The 19,902-nt window shown below is 35.0% G+C and overlaps 2 protein-coding genes across 6 annotated transcripts in view; one reads left to right on the plus strand and one right to left on the minus strand.

The window, feature by feature from the left end:
* The window catches only part of LOC145664137 (putative FERM domain-containing protein FRMD8P1), a 180,947-nt gene that overhangs the window by 55,726 nt on the left and 105,319 nt on the right, over positions 1 to 19,902 (plus strand). The window lies entirely within an intron of this gene.
* On the minus strand, positions 3,225 to 18,513 carry LOC145664140 (glucose-dependent insulinotropic receptor-like). Its single transcript, XM_081730538.1, has 2 exons — positions 18,134 to 18,513; positions 3,225 to 5,358 (listed from the first exon to the last, which is right to left on the minus strand). Exons 1-2 carry the CDS (start codon positions 18,414 to 18,416, stop codon positions 4,568 to 4,570), a joined length of 1,074 nt encoding a protein of 357 aa, XP_081586664.1. The 5' UTR covers positions 18,417 to 18,513; the 3' UTR covers positions 3,225 to 4,567.

Raw genomic sequence — 19,902 nt, forward strand, 5'->3', positions numbered from 1 at the left:
ATTTCTTCAACTGTATGTAGCTCATTTTAATAATTGACTTGAAATAAAGATCACAGCTTGAATTCTATGTGTGAATAACAATACAGTGCTTTCCAGAGAGGCGTGAGGAGGCTTTCAGTACATATAAAACACCGCACATCTCATACGTTTAAGCTAGTGTTGCCTCGTGCTTCCAGGTTAAACTTTGTCCTTTCAGACCAGTCAACAAATACTATCAAAAAGATGTTCAATAGAAAAATGTGTTACCGCTATTATAAAGACAGGTACAAAGATAACATTAGGCTCCCAAGTTTTAAAATTATGCTGTCTGTGAAAACAGTAAGTAGAATTTATTCTTTATTACCCTGAGTACTAAATCCAGACATAAATTTGGAGGGGATCCAGGGAGAATTAATATACTTACACGGAATAAACATAAAAGTGGGAACCGAACTATGCTATACATCTTAATTTGAATATAACCTTTTTGGAGATTCAACCCAAGACTGTGCACAGCACAAATAAGTACCTACGCATTAGAATATGAAGAATTAAGCTGACCATAATGTTGTAGGAAGTCTGTGGTATAAAGTGTCAGCTAAACTCTAGAAAAGTAAAACGGTAATAAAGCATTTTATTCATTTGAAATAAAACATGTAGTAGTGACTTATCAATATTTGTTAAGATAATAAGCGTGAGTTTTTATAGTGAACAGCAGTCAAAGAAATGTATTATATATCATAAATGAAAAATCGTAAAATTTGCTTTACAATTCGAGTAAATACAGTCTTGCTGCTATCTAGACTGATTTAACAGGAAGGAAATAAACTACACTATTATAGGTAATTGTTTACAATTTAATGCCATTTTTGAGACCAAGGCTGTATAAGACATTTCAATCGACTATATATTGCTTAAAGTAGGATCTGAATCACTATTCGAGTTGTACTTAATGTTTGATACACTCACTGGAAATTGTACCCGCGAATACAAGCACAGAAAGCATGGGCGTTACCACTTACCTACGAAGGGGTGAGTGGCCTACAGTAATTCTACAGCCAAGAATGAATTGGAAAATAAAAATAGGATATTACAGGCTGTAAAATGACAGTACTTTTATATTTTTAATTTCATGGAATTTATTTCGTGATTATTAAGATGAAACCGAGATCGAGTTCGAAACGAGCATCTATTGCTCGAGACGAGACCGAGACGACAATTATCGGCCCAAGACGAGACCGCTGTTTGTCGACCGTGACGAGACTATTCAGAATAACTATTGCTAACTATTAATCGTTTGCTAAAACATTTTTTCTCGTTTTTTAATAGCTCTATAAACAATTCATTGGAACTATAAAATCTACTTCGTCCACTGATTTCCACCTTTTCTTTTCTGTCGAATGGCCATTTTTTTTTTTTTTTTTTTTTTTTTTTTTTTTTTTTTTTTAAAGGATTTTCTCTTCAGAATGCAGTAAGTTAATGTTTCTTCGTGTTAGAATGGGAAAACCAAGGTGGAACGTACTATTATCTCTCCACTAAACTTAATTTTTTTTTTTAAGCTGAAAATTTCCGAGGCAAAAAAGCTGCGCAATAAACTTTGTTTTCTTTTAAGGCTTTTTTTTCCTGAGCCCTTGCACCTCTAGGTAGCAACTCTGAGAACAGCGTTAAGGTATATGAAACAAGCGATAATAGAATTGGAGAGTGCTACCAGGATGTAGAATAGTGATTCAGGCAGGATAAGTGCTAAGGAGTATATATAACTTCGAAAAGCTAATTCTAAGGAGAACAAGTCTTGAACTGTTCGGTACAGAGTATACTTTTCGTTACAGCGGAAATTTACTGAAACAGCAAAAGCTGTATCTTTATATCTTATATATCTTACTTCGATTGTGGATTTGCATCGTTAGATTGGAATCAGTTACGCTAGATTTATTGCATTGTTTTCATTTTACTTGTCAGCAATGGTGAATATTGGAAGTATCACATCACATGTAAATACACATGTAAAATACTCTCTTAACATACGTATTACAATATAAAAGAAATGTTTTGGTAGAAAACCTACTAACACTTTTCTTCTAAATCTTATTACACTTACTTTCAGTATCTCAGTAATATTTTGTGTATTGTACAATGTGTGTTACACTATTTTAACATAGAATTGTTCTTCAGATATGGAAATAGTATCTTCTTCACGTATTATAATTCTGTACATCACATTTTTATTTACAATACAGGGTGGCCCAAAAGTAGGTATACACCCTTGCATTGATCAAGTATAATATTCTATTTTATGTGTTTATTTGCTTCGGCTCTTCCTAGCTTAAGATATAAGTAAAAGGACATTAAGACCAAATAATACAGAAACTAAGTGTACCTGATGAATAACAATAGGAAATGATATAAACTTGAATGAGCTGATCAGTACGGTACTGTATACCTACTTTTGGGCTACCCAGTATAAATTTGGCTAACTGAAGAAACAAACTAGAGAATTATGTTATGGAAACCAATAAATTTTGTAGTAAAAAGGTCATATTAGCTAATAATAATAATAATATATTTTATTTAAACTAAAAAGATTCTACAAAGGTATAATCTTACTACAAAATGATTTTTAAAATGTGGTTTCCTTATTTGTTTCTTAACATATTCGCTACCAATGAAATTAAATTGAAATAGTAACGGTACATAGCAAGCTTAGCGAAAATAATTTTATTCAAACAGCAATTTAATTTAATAATTTAACACAAACAGTAATTTAATTCAAAAGAATTATTTTCGTACATATAATTATAAGCACTGAACGGAAGGTGAAATTGTAGTTGTTTCAAGACAGTTTCTAGGCGAAGTGTTAAATATCTTAAAGAGTTCAGAATATTTGAAATATACTAATTATTTAGGGTACTTGAAATGTTTCTATTCGTTGCGTTGAAAATTCAACGCATTGAAAACTTGAAGATTCACTTTTGAAAATGTATTACAACTATAATTAAAGAAAAGAAAGCCAGAAAAGATCAAATAGCAGTTAAAGTTATCTGTGGTATGAAAGACAAAAACAACTTATTAGAATTACTCATGATATGCGGCACAAAACTCAACTAAACGACTAAGGATGTCTGTTGTACTAATTCATTCCATGACTTTACGAATCTCGAAGGTTCATCGCCTCAGAAAGGAAAGCACACTATTGGATCCTATTTTATGCGAGCTCATTGAATCAAGAGTGTTACCCACCCCTTCTGTAGTACCCTCCCACGTTTGTAGTCTTCCAAAATTTTCTCTCCTATCGGCTTTCCAACTAAAATTTTACAAACCCTGTTGAATTTGCCGTGTAGGCTAGATGTTTTGTTTATCTTAGGTATCTCCATTTATATTATCCAGATCGTATGAGATTGTCTGCGGTAATAGCGAATATGTTAAGGGATTTTTCTTTTATAATTTCCATAATAAGAACAGTTTTGACCCTGATTACATATGACCAAGAATTTTCTATACCAAATGTAGGATATAGTTTATTATTATTCTTGAAAACTAAAGTTAAATACAAGACTATAATGGCCGTCATATATGTAGAGTTGAATTTAACAAGCCATCACACTATATCTTAGCTAGTGCGTGATTTTGTTTGATTCTTAACTGAAAATAGCAGAATATTCATTTTTAATTTTTTGCATTTTTCAAACAAAATATTTAAGTTTGAAATCCATAGTTGTCAAGATCTTAGAAAGATCTGTGAGACAGAGTTACAAATATATTTCCTATATTGTTTACCATAACCTGACTTACTGTGTCATTCCGTGACGTAATGAAGTATTAGGAAACCAATTTCTGCCGTTATTTCATAGTGTTATGAACAAAGGTTTGTACTATCAATAAGTAGAAAAGTAAAACATTTGATATACACATAGAAGCCATAGAAAAATAATGGAATAACACACAAGGATATGACTTCTGGGCTGGCGGGGATTTCCACACCGATTTCTTTTCCTCTGCGGTTTTTTTTTATTTTTTTTTTTTTTTTTGCTTTGTCCTGATAAAAATGTAGTTTGATTAAATTTATATGAAAGATATTTGCTGAACTAAACAAGAAATTTTGGACATAATTATACGTGATGAATTTGCAAAACGTGCTTGAAAATATTTTGCTAGAATGGAAGAAAGTAGAAACGCTTTCAAAGTCTTGACTGGAAGACCAGTCGGAAAACGATCATTAGGAAGATCTTGGCGTAGATGGGAGGACAATATTAAGATGGATCTCGCAGAGATTGAAATACAAAGTAGAAACTAGATGCAGTTAGCTAAGGACAGAAGTCAGTGGAGAGCTTTTGTGAACACGGCATTGAACCTCCGGGTTCCATAGAGTTAGTTAGTTAGTTAGTTAGAGTTATATATATCTTACTTTTTTTATGTAATGTATAGGAACTTTCGTTACACATTACGAGAATCTGTTCGTTTTCTTTTTAGCTGCTGATAAGATGTAATTTCAGCAAATAAGTAAGTTTCTTTAGTAGAAAAATAGATTGTGTCTTAACGCCAGACCACGAAACGAATCATGTTTGTAAAATAATCTGACATTTTTTTATGCTCAAGTTTTGGATGCAGCACTGGTGGATGCTGTTTTAGGAGCAGAAACTGTTTGTATATTGGCAAAATGTAGATTTCTATTCTGCTGTCTTCTACGAATCAAATTCTTGACAAATCTCCGGAACCCATTGTGCCACCAAGCGTATATAATGGGATTAATTAGTGAGTTACTGTATCCGAGAATAGCAAGTGGAGCTGCAATTGCTACGCGAAGAGATTTACACTCGCCTTTCTTACAAAACGAGTAAATAGTAGAACCTATAAAGTAGGGGCACCATGTAATTATGAAACATCCTGTTGTTAGCAAAACAATTTTGACAGCTTTCCATTTCGTTGGTTCTTTAGACTCTGTACTATCATTTTGTTCTGTTTTCTTAAGTCCGCCTTGAAACACTCTCATTTTATTTGGGGTTTCAGCATCTGAGCTGCCCTGGTTTCTCGCTGCATTCCTCAGCTGCATCACCTTTTTGATTGCATGATACAATATAATGGAATAGAGAATGGTGTTGGTAAGAATAGGTGCAAATCCAATACTCACTGTAAGTAACAACAAGGGTCGAGGGTATACGTCAACTAGCCAACACACTGCACCATCAGTATAGTTGGACCAACCCATTGCTGGCAGGTATCCTATTATCATTCCTACCAACCAAGCCAGAAGGATACATATTCGAGCTCTTTTAGGATACATCAGGCGCTTGTATTTCATTCCGTGGACTATATACAGGAAACGGTCAGCGCCGATAAGTCCCACACTTATGATGGAAGCCAGTGTAGCCGATACCACCAATCCTGTAAAAGTGTAAAAAATATTTTTTGAGTGTTGAAGAAAACTAAAGAAATTGAATATTAATTAATAGTTTTCAGAATTTTCTTACTAGTAGTAAGAAATAACAATAAATACAATCTGTTGCAGTATACATGAAAAATCCTTAACTACTAGGCTGTTCCAGAAGTCCTGCACCATGAGCACACTGCACTGAATTAGGTGAAATTTGCAAAGGTAAGTGTCGCTACCAGTGAAAGGCTGTTGACAGACAGAGGACATTTTTGTGGGATCAAGTGACGGCAAGGACTGTCTGTGTAGCGAGTGTTCCCATGAAGTCAAAGTGGGCAAGATGATTGAGAACCAAATTGCTATTCATGCAGTGCTATGATTTTTATGAAAAAAAAAAAAAAAGTAAAGCAAAAGCAGCAGCGAAGGAAATTTGTCGTATGGGTAACGAAGAAAGTATTACAAGTTTCAATCGATCGATAGTTCCCTCAGGTGATCTAACCCTCATGGACTATCCCCTCGCAGAAAGACCTACGATATACGTTATCGACCCTTTGTAGAATACCATGAATGCCGAATTACAGTCCTGTACAAGTATGTAAGCAAGATTGGTTGAGGCATCTGAATCAACGGTAAATCATCGATTGCATGACATGGATTACACCAATAAACAGCCCCGACAAAGTCTTTACGAGCTATTAGAGTTGCAGGCCCGGCACAGTGTTGCAGTTTGTCAAACAGTGCAACAAAACTATTTGATCTTCTTTTCTAAGGGAAGTAACAGGAGACGAGAAGTGGATGTTCCTGAAAAAAAAAAAAAAAAAAGTAACAGAAGGTGGAAAGAGGACAAGAGGCCATAGTCCATGTGAAACAGGATAAATTTGGAAAAAGGCTGATGCAAGGTGTTTGGTGAAATATTTGTGGGACTGTCAATTAGTTTGTTCCAGAAGGTTGTGCTTTAACAGGTGAACTATATTGTGAACAATTAAGCCGAGTGTATGTCATTCTCAACGATAAAGCCCGGTATTAACGAGGAGGAAGAGGTTACTGCTTCAGATTGACAATAGTCCAAGTCACTAATCTCGAAGAAGGACCAACATCCTGGCTGAACTTCATGGGTTTAATTTGTTACCTTATCCCACCCATAATCTGGTCGTTGCACCATAGGATTGTCGTTTGTTTCGCTATATCTCAACATTTCCTGTGTGGTCGGCAGTTTAATTCATATAATGAGGCGCATTCAGCTTGTTGAGAGTTTTTCAATTCTAAGCCTGCCACCTGACATCGCTAGCAGATTGAACCGTTGTCGCTGAGATAGATGAAAGTATTCGAAGATAGAGGCTTGCACTTTGCTGAATAAAATATGTTTTTGTTATTCTGTGTTCTATTTTCCTCCTTGTTTCGTGCAAGACTTTTAGGACATCCTGGCATGCCGTATAAAAAAAAAAAAAAAAAAAAAAAAACGCGTTCTTCTGAACATAAGGACCGTGAAACTGGCGATCACTAACAATGTTGACTTCCCGCCGACATATTTACCCAGATAGCACAAAAAACTTTTTAAAAATGTTTAAAAATTTGCAAAGGCAAACTAAAAAGTTTGCAAAAAACTTGCCTTTTCAAATGAGAAAATTTGCCGAAAGTTCAATGCAAATAACGAAGTTGACGCTGGCTGAGTTTGCAGCAAAGTTGCCTCAGAAAATGAAAACATCTACCAATACAAACGAAATGTTTGCGACTGCACAGCAAGAAAGTTTACCAGGACTTTGCTGCAAATATTTTGTGCAAATTTTCTTTGACAAAATTTCCGAAAATGAACTGATGAATTTGGTGAAAATATTAAAAGGTTTGCAGCAACATTGCAGAAAGTGTTTTCACGATCGCAAGATCATGTTTGCTGCAAATGTATCAGGTAATGTTTGCTGCAAATTTATAAAGTGAAACCTAACTTTATGAAACATCAAAATTTTTATAATGTGGATCCCTCTTTTCTTAGTGGCAAGCATTAAACATCTTTAGCTACTTGCCAAAGATAAGAAACTTGTGAACGATAAACGCACAGACAAAGGATATTGCAACTTATCTACTTACTCAACGATCATATCCCTGTACTTACTCTCACACACATTCACAAAATAACGTCAGGCTGCCTGGGTCAATAAAAACATCTGATAAGAGACCAGTGAGTTTATTCTGGAGTCCTCTGATGTATTGGTTTTTCTCGATTCTCACTTCCCGCTTGTTTTGTCACAGTTGATGTAGCGCAGTGACTTCTGGGTACCATGAGCGCGCACTCGGTAATATCATCACATATTTGCTTTCAGCAAGTTTTTTCTACAGAGTTGCAAACTGTTTGCGACGGCAAACTTTCGACGCTATATTTTCAAAAAAGATGCAAATTAATTGCAGTGGTGAATTTATTTTTATAAATCAGCGAAAATTTGCAGATCATATTGAAAGCTTTTAATAAATATTAAGAAATTTTGCCTTCGCAAACTTTCAGATTGTTTGCTCCACTAAACGAAGCAAAAATTTGCCGCAAGTATTCGTGCTATCTGGGTAGTGCTCATTGCTTTCAAGGCTTACTTTTTACCTAATTTGGACGCACTTTTAAGTTCAAGCATATATAGGAATTCTATTGGAAACATATCTGGGAATTATGTTCTATGGAGAATATGGACATTAGGGTGGAACGAAAAAAACAAGTTTTGATTTTTAATTTGTAATAGCACGGAAAAGTTGCCTTTTGGTGTAGATAAGATAAAAATGAAATATGAAAAATATTGGAGCACGTCTTGAGGTGCCGCAAGGACGATACATTTTCATAAAATTGCAATTTTTGCTACATTTTAATTTTTTAAAAAAAAGAAGTCATAATTCTTTTTTATTTCAAATACTGTCAAATAAGCAACTTTATGTCAAAAAGACACACACATATATATTTTATCTTTTTGGATTAAGTCTTGAGGTGCCGCAAGACCAATAAAATTTTGTAAAAACACACTTTAGGAGCAAAATTTAGTGACATTTTGCCAATAGGAGTTGGCAACAGTGTTTCCGTATGGTGAAAAACTCAGATTAGGCGTCAGTAGCTTTGCCGAGTTCAGTTAAATTGGCGTCTATTGTGTAACAGAACAACGTAATATTTGTTAGTTTATGTACTACTTTATTGTTGTGAGTTAAAATGGCTTAGTCTAAACAAGTGAATACAAGACCAATGTCGGAATGTCTTTTTTTTTTTTTTTTTTTTTTTTTTTGAAGATTTAGTGATTTGTGTGAAGTTGTACTGCCTACTTACGAAGATGTAATGAAATGCTACTGTTTTATTAGACATAACTTCAAAGTTGCGTCAGAGAAGTATCCTACTGTAAATGAAATATGCGAGACTTTAGTTCGTAAAATACAACAAATATGGTCAAGAGCTTCTATTTCCACTGTTTCTAACCTTAGAATTTCACAATTGATAAAAGTTAGTCATGCTAAATATAGGAATTTATTAAGGTCTAAAAGTAGAAAAGGTTAGATAAGTTTGACTCGAACCTCGCAAAATTTAGAGAAGCTAAACGTTTATTTGATATTGCTGCCTGCAAGTGTCAAAACTTTGATACTTGTAGTTGTATAGAAGAAATAAAAGCCGTGTTTTAGAACAAGACTTTCAAAAACATCAACGCTCTACCAGGAAAATGGTTATGAGTAATGTTGATAGAGCCATCACAAGCGCTTTTAAGAAGAAAGAAGCAAGAAAAAGTAAAGAAATACAGAAAACAGTTAAGTTTAATTAAGAACGTAGACAAAGTAGTAGTGTAACAGAAACGGTTACTGACAACATTGAAAGCACTGAAGACCAAATAGACCTGACTTTTGAAAAGCAGCTACCGCCCTTTTAAACTCAAAAAATATAAAAAGATAAGCACTCAAATTTGTATGAAATTGCCACCTGTAGCTTCCATTTGTGATCGTACCGAAATATCAGATAGAGCTGCTGCAGCTATAACTAGTGCTGCTTTACAGGACTTGGGTTTAGTCACAGGGGAAGACAAAACCAAAGTAATAGACAGGATGAAAATTACACGAGCAAGATTAAAAAAATCAAAGAAATGTCATCAATGATAGTCTTTATCAGATAATTGAAAATGAGGATTGTTTTTTGATGAAAGAAAAGACAAATTAATTGTTCAAGGAAAGAAAGGAACTAAGTTATACAAAAACGTATTTCAGAAGAGCACGTTTCACTAACAGAGGAACCAAGCTCAAAGTTTTAGGTCACGTAACACCTAAATCTGGCACTGGAAAGGACATAGACGACAGTATACTGGAGTTGTCTGAGGATAGAGAACACAACGAACAACTTTTGAACTGTACCGTTATTAGGTGTGATGGAACCGTTGTAAATACTGAACATAGTAACGATGTGATTTCTTCGATGGAAAATAAAATAAGAACATTTTTATAATGGTTTGTTTCTTCCACGGAAATGAGCTGCATTTGTGACATCTTTTCTATCATTTAGATGGTAAAACGAAGGGAAGGGACCCAATGAATTTAAAGGCGAAATAGGTCATCAGCTGCAAAACTGTACTAATCTTGCTGTGGTTACTTTCTTGCCAATTAAAAATAACCTTCCTCTTTCGGAGAACATAAATGATTTCAAGTACGGATCGAAAGTATTTGTTGGATATGTGTATCGCTGTATCAAGTGGAAATTGTTCGCTAGATTTATGTTTAAGAAACCCTGGGAGATTTGTTCACTCCAGGTGGCTTACATTAACAAACCGTATACTTAGATTGTATGTGGCAACTGAGAACCTTAAGACTCTAGTTGAATACATTGTAAAAGTATATGCACCTATATGGTTTAACATTAAGTTGAAACCTTCATGTACTTATAGTTCCAAACATCTATTTAAGCTTATCTCATATTCACGCTATCTCTCTGATGATTTCAAGAACGTTCTAGATCCAGTTATTCAAAGAAATGAGTACTTTGCTGCTGCAGAAAATCTCATTTTGTCCATGCTATGTGATGAGTGCAAAAATGTAAGAGAACTAGGTTTACGACGTTTCAAAAGCAAGAACAGAAAATAGAGGCGGATTCAGGAAGTTTAAAGTTCCACAGATAAACTTTGACGCAAAGGTTTTATCGACATGATATCAAGGACTGAAAATGACACAACTGAACCCCCCTTGGTAAAACATGTTCCCAGTACTTCTCTCAAAGACTTTATACGGAAGACATCTGAAGCTCAACCAAATAGTCAAGTGGACCTGCTTATCGACTTTCCCCGACCTGAGAACATGCCAAAATTTTATTTTTAAAAGAATTTTAATGTGTCAATGAAGTAGAAACAAACATTTTGCAGCTGTAACATTTGTAATCATTGTGGGTATTTTAAACGATAAAAAATGAACTTTCATTGTCTTTAAAAGTGTATTATGATATTTTGTTATGTGTATTCTAATAAAAATATATGTAATTGATTCCACGAGCATTTATTTCAACCTCATTTACTACTATTTGTTACAGTAAAAATAGTTTCCAAAAACTTCAAAATCAGCAAAAATACAAACCTTTTCACAATAATGTTTTTAAATTATATTTTGTAATTAATATTTTTTTCTAATTTTAATACTTATATATGAATTTGCAACAATCTTTTGTAGCATTATATGTACGAGAAAACCATAAAATATAATTTGCCAAAGTTTATAACTTTTCAATTTTTAATTTCTTTTTACAAACTTCAAGCTCTTTGCGGCACCTCAAGATGTTGCAGTATAACAACCAAATTTCTTCTTCTTCTTTTTGAACCTAAAAGGCAACTTTTCCGCACTATTACAAAACTTAAAAAAATAAAAATTAAAAAAAGGCCATTTTCGTTCCACCCTAATGGACATCCATTGCACATTGCTGAAATATGCATTTTTTGATGGCGTATGGTGTAACTTCCTCTACACTAATGTGGACCGCCACTTCACGGCCTTTTCTATCCGATATAATACATATTGTAATGTATTATTTTAAATACTTTTGGATGACCCTTACGAATTTTTGATGTGAGAAATCGCCTCTTACAATTTGTCGGTATAGTTCATTAATACCTATTAACTATTAACACACACACAAATGAACCTATTGAAGAACTTTTGCATGTAGCATTGCTATTTTTAATTTTTAATCTACTCCTTCAATCGAAAACTCCTAAAGTTTCAGTTTTCCATGTACCTTTCGAAGCCATAAGGGAAAAAATCTGCCTAATCGACCCTGTTCTAACGAGCTAGTGTCCCTCTTACTGTGCCAGATAAGTGGGCAAAAACCTTCCTTTGGGCAGAATATTCAAACACAACAAGATTCTCTTCCTTGATTGCTATACTGAAATTTTATAAGTATCTGATACTTGTTGGGACAGGATGGTCTGCATGCGCCACTGATCACAACGCAAAACGAAAGCAGCATATTCATGAAACTCGTGTCGAAACACTGGGGTGTGTGGATATATCGCCAAGTGAAAACTCGAAAGAAAAGAAAGTCAAGTCATATCTCTTGTCATTAGCATGTTTTCCCTTACAACTTTGAAATTAACAGGAAAGCAAGGAGCAAGGAGAGTTCTAACATAGTACGTACAAGTTACTGCGGGTGATCATGAAGAAGTTGTAATTCTGTTGTGACTAAACAACTGAATGACATATAAGACCAAACGGTTCATCATCGCAGAAACAAAAGTTACTTATTAACTCTTGTACCAAGCCAATCAAGTCAGAATTGTTGTTACATACCCTTGAGATCTCGTTTTATATCATTCTTCTATCTTTCAGTGTAACCAAAGATTTCTTTAGCAAAGGTTTCCCAGCTAAAACCTATAGTCTACAGGTATTTTTAATGTTATTGATGGGACATTTTACATTTAATGTAGACGTCTCGACGATATTGTCAGTAAAATGTTGGATGGTGGGTATATATTGTGAAATTTTACATTTTGTGGCTTTCTCCATTCCAATGATGTAATGGGTCACGATTTTCGTGTCCTGTGACTCGGGCAGACAAGACTTATGTCTCAGAGTAACCCGGTGTGACCCAGAGTGACCCAGCATGCCCCGAATACTGCGAAACATCGTCATACATATGGGGAGAATGCGTGAGGCTACTAATATAATTCTAATAAACAAAGACTCTATTCTCTCCCCATCTACCACGGTGTTTTCACTAAATCTATGATTTTGTATCTCGCTTGTTTTTTGCGTCTGTGTGTGCCAAAGCATTCCACTGAAACATAACTACAAGGTTTATCAGAGTATAAACGCTTGAGCATCACAGAAAAAATAAGCTACATGTTTTCCTTGTGGCGGATCATCATAGTTTAATCGAGCGAATCTGTAAAACTTGTCATTTAGAATGTAAAATAGCCATTGAGTCCAAACAATATTTCATTAAATATTTTTGTATAGGCTATGTTCAAATGCCACTGTATTATTTTTTCAGTGTGGGAAGACGAAAAAACATATAATTACTTGTGAAGTATTCGAAACATGGAACTTTGATTAAGAAACACCACACCGCGGATCAGATAAATTACTTTTCGAACTCGATTAGTGAGCATCGTTAATAGAATTCTGCAGTAATGATGCAGAGCTGATATTTTCGCTGCTTCCGGGTCAGGGGTCTGTCTGGGTCTCCGGTTCTTTGAAGCAAGACTCAGAGCCGTGTAAAAGCCGTGAGTCATGGCTCATCCCATAACTGCTCCATTCACTTGTTTGATAATCTGTTTTTGCGTCAAACATTTTGACAAAACTTCGTCTTCAAACTTTTTGTAGGTTAGTAGTTAGTATTCACATCTATCGAATACAACGGGCGGAATTAATGCTTATGTAGGTTTTTTACTTCTAATTTCTTCAGTGATACAGTGCTGGACATTTTAAATTCAGTACCAAAGAAGAAGAGGCGATAGCCCCAAATGTGCCAGGCAGGCAGCTGAAGGTACAAGTGTAAAATCATTTCACTTACAAATTTTCGGTCTGTGGCACCTCCCGAAGGCCTAACACAAGTCCAAATCAGTAGTACTTACTTAGATCCACAATGATGCATAGGGAGGGTGAAACTAATATCATCGTGGAATATTGCAAACCTTGCATCTGTGACACGATGCCAAAACTTATCACGTGTAGCTAAGGAAAATCTCTGGTGTGTGAGATGAGATAAAGTCGTATGTTTAATCAGAATGGAGATTTTTTCCCGTAAAGTTTAACTTCCTGCGATTATGCACCGAAGCTAAGGGAAATTATGATGATTAGGGATGGCCAAAATTTTCCGGAATTTTTCCGACTTTATTTCCGAAAGTAAAAATTCCGGAATTGGCCGTCTCTAATGATGTTAATAATGAATGACATGGTAGAACATGGTAATTATTGTAAATTAGTGGTTCCCAATCTGGGGAAAGGGGATGCATGAAGAGCGAGAAAGGGGCGCAGGCTGTTGACAGAAATAAACTACATTCGTAGTTATTATGAATGTATAACAAAAATGTATTAAATTAAATACCTTATAAACTCAAAATTACTATTCTGTAAGAACTGTGGTTCCATTAAGAACAAAACTGGTAAAGCAATTTGCACTACAATGGTATACAGAAGTTTTCCTGGAAAGAAATGTAAATTGGTAAGAATTATTATTATTATTATTATTATTATTATTATTATTATTATTATTATTATTATTATTATTATTATTATTATTATTATTATTAAAGATTTGAGAATTCACTGCTACATCTGAAGTTGCAGAACGAATCAGACGGGCAAGCGGCAAAGAAGGGAACGTGAAGTATGAGGGAGTCACAAAGGAAGACGCCAGGTAAAGAAGGTTGGGAACTACTGTTCTAAATAGTAATTAGCGAAATATTAATGAAAATTTGACTAAGTCCAAATTTGAACTTTGATGACCAACAGCTCTGAAACCAAAGGTCTTCGTAGGAAACTAGTTCTAATCGAGGTCGGATTCATTCTGTAAATCACGTACGATATATAGGCTACATAATGTCCTTACGATTGATTATTTAAAAGAAATCTTAAATGAAGAACGAAAAAAGGAAGAGAAAACAAATAAGGAATAATCTACTTCTTTTGAGTCTATACTTGTAACAAGAGTGGAACTACGATGTACTGTAGACAAGCGTTTCCCAACCTTTTTCAACTTGCCGCACACTACGGGTGTAATTTAAATTTTCGCGGCACACTCATAGATATTATTATTATTATTATTATTTGCAAATATAAAATACCATGGTATTTTTTTTCTGTGATTACTGATTTCTTTCTCACAGAGATGAAAGCTCGATCACTGGTTTTCCCCTATGCTAATTCATTATGCTTATTTTTTTATTCTAATTTTAAAATAGAAAACAATTGCAATGAAATAACGCTTTCTTTTTCGAAAACTGTATCCAACCTTTCACTAAGAACGAAGATCACTAAATAACGAATGAACAAACAAATGTCTTGTACTTTTAACTTTGCTGTTTTAACCAAAACATATATTGTGCATATTATTGTAATCACACAGCTTGCGATGCGTCGAAGTGAAAACACAGCTGTTGAACAGAGTGTTGTTCTGTCATTCACGTGCGAATGAGTGTTCTACGAACGTTCATTTGACGCGTACCGTACAAGAGCTTCCATTTCTCGGTGTTAGTATGACTCTCAATTGAAGCGTAACATAGCAGCTAACCGTGGAAATGTGTACGAGCCGAAATACTGTCTGCTACACAGTAATAGATGTAGAATAATATATTACAATTACAGTAATTTTTTCCATGCTAGAAATTCATAGTAATGTGAAATACAAAAAATATACATTTTTTCCTATGTCTTGCAATTTGGTTGCTATAGAATTAATAATTTTTTTTCGATTTCCTCGCGGCACACCAGCGGTCCATTCGCAGCACACCGGTTGGAAAACGCTGCTGTAGACGATGTAGTTTGTTTGCAAAGGAGCTTTCAGAAATTACTTAAATAAACAAACAAGGAAAGAAAAACCTAACACCAGTATCGGATTAAGAACCCTGGCGCCCTAGGCAATACTTCCAGATGCGCTCTCAGCCTTCTCTCCCAATACAGTTCTTGTGTTGTAAATTACAACGACCAAATTGTCGTCGACTACGAATTCAGCATTCAATTGCGGCTACACGAAATTTCATTGTTGCACGTTGAGTTGTTTGAGGTTAAGCGTCCGTTTTAGCAATGAACCTGTATGATTGATTGATTCTAAATCCTAGCTTTTCCTGTAGTTTTACGAAATTTGAGCGCTATTAGCAACAGATCCTTATTTTGTCACGAAACTTTAAGTTTGAAAATAGCTATAAGAAAGGAAGTTCAAATTACTATTGATGAGGATTATTGTTTATTGATGTTGAGCGTCCCTTTTGAGCACCGGGACTGTGTGTGATATAAACTACAGTTTAAAGTGAAATGTGAATCAACGTAATGCGATCAGTGCTTTCTTAGCGGAAACCGAATCCAGGACCATGTGCACTACTATCGATAAGGAATCTTAAAACGAATCTCCATTCAGTGTCCTTGCTTGAATATCTGTAAAGCAGATAGTCAGGGTGTCTATTGGTCATAGAGTTCAAGGAGAGTTAAGGAACTTGTATGATTGTGAAATAGGAAAGGGTAAATTAATTTTGCCTCAAGAAAAATGTTTATTTTAAACAGGAGCAAGCAAAGAAATCTTAACTTGGAGAAATGACTTGCCAAGAGACTGGTATTAATGACAAGCATAGAAGCAGTTTAACAAGTTTCATGTCACTGTTCTCCCAGCGTCGACATACGAGGGGATACCCAAAAGAAACCGCACTAAAAGCGCGTGGCCGTTTCAAAGCGTAGTTGTGGAGATTTCTCTCAATACATGGGTCTAGTAGAGACCTTCCCAAATCAGTTACCCAAACGGTGTCTGTGTAGGAGGTTAACGTTTGATCGTAGTGTTATTCTCAACTGTTCTCGTTTGCTGCCTACAAAATCGTTATGGCAAATTTAAAGGGACATGAAATTTTGCTATTTGTTTGAAAAATCGGCAACAGAAGTTTACCGAATGCTTCAACAGGCTTTCAAGAAGAATACTATGAGTCGTACAGAAGTGTTCGAGTCTTGTGCGCCGACTACGTGGGTGCTCCGGGGCTTAAGCACCCACAAGATTTTTAGTTTGATAGATACAAAATAAAATGTTTCTCACTTACCATTATCAAAAATTAATAAGCAACTAAAACATTGAGATGGAAGTTAAAATTTCTAACTTCTACAACATAATTGTTTATTTCAAAATGTGTTTGTGCACAGACAACTAAGCAACATACGGTACTCCCCACTTCTTTGCCTGTCTCTGGCCTAGTCAAAGGCAGCCCCCATAATGAAAAATTGAACTATATTGTGAACAGAATGCTCTTTATGACATTGTTCATAAAATATTTTAACTAAAAAGAAATACATCAAAGAATAACGAGACTCTCCTGAAAACATATAACACATCTTGCATATGCATTCACAGAAATTTTGGAAACTCGACGCTGTTGATTCGAGTGGTGTGGACGCTTTAAACGTGGTGAGATGATTGTTGAAAATCATTTTCATTCTGGGCACCCTTCATTATTTCGAAACGACGAAAAAATAAAAAAAAAAAAATCTGTCAAAAATTCAACGAAGATCGTCGTTTTACAATCGACGAAATTTCAGAACACACACGAGTGAGTTGGAGCTCGTGCGATCGGATTTTGATTGAGAGTTGCAAATGAGATGTGTTGCCGCTAAATTCGTTCATCGCCTACTCACACAGGATTAAAAAAAGATGGTCTGAATTTGAGCCAGGACTTGAAAAATCAAATTGAAAGTGAGCCAAACTTTTTTTTTTGGCCAAGGTCATTACAGGTGATATTAGTTGGCTTTACGGATATGACCCCGAAACCAAACAATAGTCTAGCCAGTGGAATACCCCCGACCCCCCTACAAAAAAAGTAAGAAAAGTGAGGTCAGATATTAAGACGAAGGTAATTTTTGTTGTTGTTATTGTTCGTGGAATTATGCACCGGGAATTTGTCCCCTTTGTCCCCCCCTGATCAGACTGTTAACCAGCAATTTTATTTGGAAGTTTTAAGAGTTTGCGGGAAGACGTGTGGAGGAAACACACTGAAAATGGCGATCAGGTGACTGGTTCTTTCACCATGACAACGCTCACGCACACACTACCTGATCTGTGAACCGCTAATTAGGCAGAGGTAGACTGTTGTTCCACACCCTCCGTATTCACCAGGCCTAGACCTGTGCAACTCTTTCTGTTTCTAAGAATTAAAAAAAAAAATCTAAAATGGAAGCGTTTTAATGATGTGGAGGCTGTAAAATGAGCTTCGCAGAGGACACTGGACGATATCAAAGTTCCAGAGTTCCAGAGGTCCTTTAAATAGTGGGAAAGAAGATTGGAGAAGTGCATCGCATCTATGGAGAATACTTTAAAGGAGGCACAAAGAATTTTGTAAAAAAAAAAAAAAAAAAAAAAACTATATTTTTTAGAAGGAAGGTCTGGTTTATTTTTTGTCCCCCCCCCCCCCGTCGTATTCTGCAAATATCGTGCTACTCGGAATACCTCTTGCTGACGGTGCAATTTTGATATCCAACTATATATCATTGTATTTTACTCAAAACTTCAAGAAAAAAAAAAAAAACTCCCGTATTAAGATCTTTGTATAAATGCTTGAGAGGCCCTACAAACTATTTGTAGAGATGTTATTTTAAAAATAAAATAAAATGGCGTCTTACCTAGCTGAAACATGCAGAAATGATGATCTCGAAGGTGCCTGGGATAGAAGTGACCAAACAACATTGCCATCCCAGCGATGCAATCAGTACAGGCAACATTTCCAAGAAAAATATACGTTGTCTTTGGTTCTACTTTGCGTTTCAAGATGAGTCCGGATGAAACAATAACGGCTAGATTGAGAGCAATGATTGTACTTGCGAGCACTGGCACTAAGATATCGTACATCATGAGCTGGGTTTTGGCTCCTGTAACGCCAGTGAGATTGCGCTCGGTGAAGTTCATTGTGCACGTGTGATCTCCGGTTGTTCCAGCTAGTTGAATGTTTGGTTATCACTCAAAGGCGAATGACTGCGAAATGTCTTGAGAGGCGCGGAGTACTTCCTACTCATCTAATTGGGTGAGCGCAGATACGCAGTAATCCCGTTGCTGCGAACGGAAGTGATGTTTTGTTTTCTTTCTTTCTTTTTTTAAATAAACTTTTTCTTTTTGAGCTGATATAGTCCCCGGGTATTCCCCTCATTTTCCAGTTGTTTTGCCTGTAACACGAAGAAGCGTGAGAAAACATTTCTGCAATGATTTTACTTAGTTACATGGACTCTTTAAATTGCAAGTAAGTTCATGACACACTTGTTTTTTATGCAGCTGTTCGAAGGAGTTCGACACGATGTATTAAGTGAATAGGGAGGAGGAGGAAACAAAGCTGGGTTTTCCATTACGTTCGCTGTCCGAATATTATTCAACTCTGAATACTTGTAACAATAATTATTATATACGTATATATATTTTCATTTGTGTAATCACCGCTCAGCAATGTATCAAAAAAGTGTAAGTTATGGTGGTGTTAAGTTGTACAACATGTTGCCAATTCATATAAAGTATGAAGAAAAAGGTTTAGATTTAGACAAAAGTTAAAATTATTTCTATTAGAAAATTCTTGTTATACGATTGAGGAGTACGTAAATATCTTGACAAGGTAATTTTACTTTATTTTACTCATGTAAATTTTTTGTACATATGACGCATGTTACACTTACTTGAGGACATTCCTCATACTTGTAAGTTCATACAAAAGAAATAAATACAATACAATATATATAAATATATATATATATATATATATATATATATATATATATATATATATATATATATATATATATATATATATATATATATATATATAAAGAAAAAACTTCTATCCATTAATGGTTTCAGGGGGTTGCCCAGAACTTCCTTAGCGCCATGTTTATATTCATATTTAGCGAGTGTATATTGGTTTATCTCCATAGACAAAATCTAGGGTGTCCGACTGTAGTATACAATAGAGCAGCGTTTCCCAACCGGTGTGCCGCGGCACACTGGTGTGCCGCGAATGGGCCGCTGGTGTGCCGCGAAAAAATCGAAACAAACTATTAATTCTATACGAACCAAATTGCAAGACAGGGGAAAATGTATATTTATATTTCACATTACTATGAACCTCTACTATAAATCTACAATTTTAAATTTCATACTGTGTTACTTTTCTGTACATTTTTAATGTTGAAAAACGTATTTATCATTGTCATGTCCATTATTACTTCTTTGTTGTTGCAAACTATTTCGTAACTTGAAATTTTAACATATCATTCAATAAATTCAACAAAGCAAGCATGCATACAAATTACCTACATTTGTGTTTCAAAAGTATAGGAGATTTGTTTATTTGTTCGTTATTTAGTGATCTTCCCTTTTAGTTAGAGGTTAGATACAGTTTTCGAAAGAGAAA

This window comes from Thermobia domestica, chromosome 11 (genome assembly GCF_964235325.1).
Source record: "Thermobia domestica chromosome 11, izTheDome1.hap1.1, whole genome shotgun sequence".
NCBI lineage: Eukaryota > Metazoa > Arthropoda > Insecta > Zygentoma > Lepismatidae > Thermobia > Thermobia domestica.